This window comes from Daktulosphaira vitifoliae, unplaced genomic scaffold (assembly GCF_025091365.1).
Source record: "Daktulosphaira vitifoliae isolate Bord-2020 unplaced genomic scaffold, ASM2509136v1 Scaffold_1, whole genome shotgun sequence".
NCBI lineage: Eukaryota > Metazoa > Arthropoda > Insecta > Hemiptera > Phylloxeridae > Daktulosphaira > Daktulosphaira vitifoliae.
The window spans coordinates 7,178,819-7,185,046 of NW_026099572.1; the positions used below are offsets into that span (position 1 = coordinate 7,178,819).

Here is a 6,228-nt window from a genome sequence, read left to right on the forward strand (position 1 = left end):
TTATAATTTAAAAAAAAAAAAAAAAAAAACCACCGTACTCGTTTATTTTCTACGCTGTATACAAAACGAAAGAGGTGTTCGTGTCGCGTGACGAGCGCAGCCGGTTAGCTGACTAACAAGTATCGTGTCCCTGGAACGCGGCCACGCGTATTGTTTAGAAGCGAAACGAGAAAAAAATATCATATTAACGATATCCGCGGCGTTTCGTTACCGTAATTGTTATCAATATTATTTTTATACGTATTTTTTTATAATGTATTACTTCTCCTCGGACGCGTCCCTCTGGGCCAGAAGCAAACTAGTCGAACCGGACGTCTGCTCCACACACACACACACACCGGTAGTTATTAAATTCTATTCGGAATAATATGTAATAAATTATAGGCGGCACAACTGGTTTATTAGACAACAGCGATAATCTTCTATGTAACGCGTAGATTTTTTTTTTCCGTCAATGCATCGGTCAATGAGAACCAACCTCGTAGTGTCTACAACATATTGTTTTCTATTCATCGAATTGCACAAGTGTGAGAACACTCAGCATTGGATTGGCGTCTACTATTCGTTCATACTAAAATAGATAATTGGTAATAGCAAAAGACTGGTAGAGACTGTTTTTTTTTTCGAGGACATTTTATTTGTCGTATCGTTTTGCCGCAAGGGTACAAATAAAATACATAATTAATAAAATTCGTTAACTATTACTTTCGTTTAATGCAAGTAATTAACAAACCATAATACTTACTTTTAATATATTCTGTCATTCACGACTTTACAGAGCCTATTGATTTTAATTATTATTATTTACCGGTCCGATTGTGCCTCATCACAACCGTACGCACCCAATTAAACGTCAACCGCCGGCGGAGTCCTGGTACAACGTTAATAATAATTATAATTATAATTACTATTATTGAAGAGTACCTACTCCGTCATTAACGGCTTGTAAGTTTCTACTTATTTTTTTCCATCCGTCATAAGCCGTTTTAATGGGATACATTAAAAAGCACGCGGCTCATATACCTGCATCTACTGTGCCGTCGGCGATTAATTATATTTTACCACATTAACAACGCGACTAAAAACCTACAGCACTCTCACACACACCCACGAAACTCTGGCCACTACTACCACTAATCCCATCGAATAACTTTGTGTAAATAAAATCACAAAACGCTCTTATTTAAAAAGTAATAATACTATTTTAATATGTGCACGGCACCTATAATTAAGAACAACAAAATTGTTATTTCATGTACACATTATTATGTTTAATTTCAACGTTTGGGGGTACTGTAAGTAATTTAAAGCAACATTATATAACCTCGGATGTTAAGTAACTATACCATTCTTCCTCAATTAAATTCAAAGTAAATATTATAGAAAATCACTCGAATACTAGCTTATTACGAGTAAAAGGCTCTCAGACTTGTTTTAGAACTAGACTAAGAAACAAAAATACATTTCTAAAACTTAATGTTAGAAATCACCGACAGTTCAAATAAACAAATTTTAGTACTCTTTACTATTATTTGTAAACAATTCTGCTGCTGATGTATCATTTAAAATTGTGGTTATCGTATATATCCACTGGCATTTTATTATAATTTCAGTAGCTAACAAAACTTATATACAAGAAACGCAATCAATATTACATAATTAATATTTTTTGAAAATATATAAAATTTAATGTATTTTATAAAATATCGCACGGCTGATTTTTATTGTATACACTGTTTATTCGGTATTTGGTAAAAATAACAGTTTGTTAATTTACAAGGAAATTATGGTAATTTTTTATTATAACAGCAAGTTACACCCCAAGATTAAATCAAGCGTTGCTTTCATATTGCTGTCGCCTAGACCTCACGCAAGCCACACGATTATCCGATAACGAGCTGACTTTCATAACAAAAAATTATACAAAAAAATACATTTTATTTGTAAAACGAAAAACTTGTTTTTATCCTAAACGCCGGGTAACCTAAATCAGATAAACGCGCACACGAATGTATCTATTTGATTTAGGAAATATTATAATAACATGAATTTACACGGTTTAGTTCGCCAACAGGATAATTATTTTTTGTCTGACACGTGTTTTATTTAGAAAAATACCATACGATAATTAACACACAAAAATGTCACGTCGTCAAATATTTTACTAAGTTAATACGATTAAAATACCTATAAGTTAATTAGAAATACATACAAAGAAATCAACGTTTTTTTCAAGCAAATACTTTTGTCACGACTTTTTTATTTACTTATTTATAATTATTTTGAAACATTTACCTTAGTGTTGTTGACACGTGGCGCTACGCCCAGAGATGTTGTGATGAGTCTACATAAGCCGGCGTCAGATAATATTTTCCGGACTGCACGGAGGACGTTCTCTGTGGCTGGCTGGCGTACGGGTAAGGTGGCATCCTCATAGGTGTGGCGTATATGTTGGCACCATTCCTCGATCGTGCTATTAAACTTTGACATGACTTATTCACGTCGGGCATGGCGTACTTTAATTTTTCCCAAAACATGCGATCGCCCCAGTTAACGCATACCGCGTTTTTAATGTACACTCTGAGTTCGGGATCTACGTCTCGGGGTTGAATTTCCCCTAGCGTCACAACAATCAACCGACGATTTTTGTCCTTTAGGCCTTCGTGTAGCGCCGACTTAAACTCAAAACGACACCACTCCGATTCGATGAAATTTTTTGAAACGATCAGAACAGTTCGTTTCGACGATTCTATTGCTTCTACAATGGTGTCGGCTACAAAAGAGCTAACATTAAAATCTCGATAATGGAGACCCACCCTGTACCTAGGAGCACCCTGCTCTAGACCGGGAGCCAACATTTGAACAACGAAACCATCGTCTTTAAGACTGTAGGCTACGTACGCGTCAAACATTCGGTCGTCTTCAAACGGCAAGGTTTTGTGACATATGCGGAAACCGCATTTGTAGTATACCCAAGCACGACATTCGTCTCGGTAAATCACAATCAAATATAGTACCAACACTAGGGCTAATAATAAACACACGACCGTTAGTGCAGTGGGTAAAACGTCTCGAACGATGTGGTTCTCGACTATGGAGCCAAAAAACGACCTGCACTCGGTAGCGTTTTGCTTGCTGATGATCAGTACGTCCCGACTTCCTTCCGGACGACACGAAACTGCCATCGAATCAATTACTCTATCGTTTGGTTCGATCATAAATCGGCGGAAAGACTGAACAAATTCGCATTCGCAAGACCAAGGATTTTCGGACAAGTGTAATTCAACTAATTGTACGTTCACCGATAGTATCCACGTATCATAGTCATACAGCTGATTGTGGTCCAATCGAAGTACCCGCAAGCTTTTCAGCGGTTCAAACGTCATGTTGTTCACGTGGCTAATCAAATTATATTGCAGGTAAAGTTCTTTAAGGTTTTCTACTGTGTTGAACTCTGACCCATCAAACCGCGTGATTTCATTATTTTCAAGATGTAAAACAACTAGCCGTTTGAGCCCAGTAAAAGTGTCATTTCGTATTGATTGAATACCCGAATTGTTGGCAAAAAGTATGCGCAGATTTTTACGGCCCAGGAGAGCATGGCTAGACAAATGAGAGAATAAATTACCGTCAAGATAAACTTCAGTAGCGTCCATTGGTATTTTAGCGGGTAGTTGTGTGTAATTTGACGAGTAACAATCTACAATATTAGATGACCATGGCTGATCGTGATAACACGTACAATTTGCCGGACACGTCATTTCACAATCGCAAGCGTCGAATTCACAACACTGGCACACAGTAAAACAATGGGTCTTGTATGTACAAACAAATTGTGACGGACTGATTTCAGCTAGGGGTATATATTTGTTTTCGCGGTTGTACAACAGCTTACAGTAAATAGCCGCAGTGTCCATAACAAGTGGATATTGACGGAGACTAGCTAGCAGATTTATGCGCTGCAACCATTCCATTTTACAGTCACATTGGAAAGGATTACCGCCGATGTAAAACTCTGGCAAAGGGCGGTCGGCCGGTACGGGTGGTAGACGTATTGCGTTTATATCTAGTTGAGCGATTTGATTAGCGTACATGTCAACTCTAGTGATATTAGCTTTTTTCGAAAACGTGTTAGGCTCCACTGTCATTATACGATTATCGTTCATCAACAGTATTTCCACACTATCAGGTATGGAAAATGGTCCTATGTACGTTAAATGATTGTATCGGACATCCAGCGTACGTATTTGATTTTTCGCGCCATTTCTATTAGATAATTCGGTTAAATAGTTTTGATGTAAATCTAACCATTCCAATTGCGTGGGCAGCATAGCATAATCGAAATCGGTTAATACGTTGGCAGATACGTTCAACCATAAAAGACTGGATACATCACGGAACAAGTTATCAATGTTCGACAAGTGATTACCGTCTAGCCTAATTGCTTGAATCTTGGGGATGTTTTTAAATGCTAATTTGTCGATGTAATCTATTTGATTATTTGCTAAATTAAGAATCTGTAGTGACTGTAAATTCCCAAACGCAATCGATGTCAAATTCCTTACTCGGTTTCCGATCAGTCTTAAGCCGTACAAATTAGACATGCCAAAAAAGGAATCAGGATTAATTGTACTAATTTTATTTTCACCCAAATCTACGGTTTTTAATAGTCTCATTTCTCTCAAAGCGGCGGGCACGTACTTCAGTAAATTACCACTGAGGTTAATATCCTGCAGGGTTGTACAATTTCTGAAGCTATCTTCATGAACGTCGGCCAGTCTGTTGCCGTCTAACGACAATAATGTAAGTGCATACAATCCGTTCAATGCTAACGGGCTAACCTCAACGATTTTGTTACTCGAGAGTATCAACGTGTCGAGGTTCCTCAGCGGTATGAACGCGTCGTCGGGTATGATTTCGATCAAATTACCAGCCAAATTTAATATTTGTAGCGTATACAAATCGTGGAACATGGTCGGATCTAGTTTTACTATTTTGTTGTTAGACAGGTTCAAAGTAACCAACCGAATGAGCCCAGTAAAAGTACTAGCATCAATCCATGCACTGGTCAATTGATTATAAGACAAGTCCAACGACGTGAGCTGATATAAATTAATGAACAACCCAGGTGACAGAGTATCGATACTGTTGTTTTGCAGATAGATTTGTTTTATCGTCTCTGCTACGTCTTTGAACATGTTGACTGGAAGCGACGAAATATGGTTACACGACAAATCTAGTATTTCAAGATTTCCAAGTCCTCCTAGAGGGCGATCAGCTACTTCCGATATTTCGTTACCGGCTAGTCGTAACTCCGCGAGGCGCCGTAAAGAGCTAAAGCCATTTGTTGGCACACTAAAAAATCGGTTCCACGATAAATCTACTGACTGCACGTCTAAAACACAAGGACCCGTATGCGTTTTTTTCTGATACTGATCCATATTGTACACATCGTCGTGACTACTGATCAGTGGCTGAGGAGGTGCCGGCGTGCGTTCTTTAAAGCCCAAATCACTGACGTCTCGAATACGGTTTCGACTCAAGTTTAGATGTACTAAATTTGGTAGCTGGCAAAATGTGTTTTCAGGAACAGCCATGAGATTATTCGTGCTTAAATCGAGTCGCTCCAGTCGTCGTACATGCGTGAAGCTACCGGCTACTATTTCCACGATCATATCGACGTCTGGCCAGTCAGATACACCTGTTCTAACGGTCAGATTCCGTAGGTCGTCGAGCCCTGTAAGCGTGCCGGCTGGCCATCGAGACAGCTTACAAGAGTCGAGCTCGAGTTCCTTTAAGCGCACTAGATGGGCAAAACTCTGGTTCTCGAGTGAACTTCGGGCCGCCACAGTAGGATCGCATGATATTAATAGCGAAACAGTGTGCTCGGATGGTATAGCTGAAAAGTTAGTCATATCCATTTCACTGTTTATAGTTCGAAGTGTGCAAGCCAGCACCACTTCGTCGCCGGATGGGTTGTCGGCCCGAACACGCCAAGCACAGTCCTCGGGAGCATCGTAATTGAGGGCTGCCACGGAAAAATTTACAGCAGCTTGACCACAAACCGAGTGCCATACCGGTATAAGGATAAGTATAGAAAAAAACACACACATTCCGCGGTTAGAAATCGCGAGCGGTTAAACGCGCATCGGACAAAACCGCGCGCGAATATCACCACCTGCCCGAGTTTAGTTTATCACGAACATTAAAAAAAAAAAAAAAAAAAAA

The 6,228-nt window shown here is 39.1% G+C and overlaps 1 protein-coding gene across 1 annotated transcript in view; it reads right to left on the bottom strand.

Moving 5' to 3' along the window:
* Positions 1-6,222, bottom strand: part of LOC126908413 (toll-like receptor 6) — an 11,819-nt gene extending 5,597 nt beyond the window's left edge. Inside the window, exon 1 of the mRNA XM_050690870.1 lies at positions 2,296-6,222. Within this exon, the coding sequence (XP_050546827.1) occupies positions 2,319-6,113 (3,795 nt within the window). The 5' untranslated portion in view covers positions 6,114-6,222 and the 3' untranslated portion in view covers positions 2,296-2,318. The remainder of the gene's footprint in view (positions 1-2,295) is intronic.
* Positions 6,223-6,228: the final 6 nt, after the last annotated feature.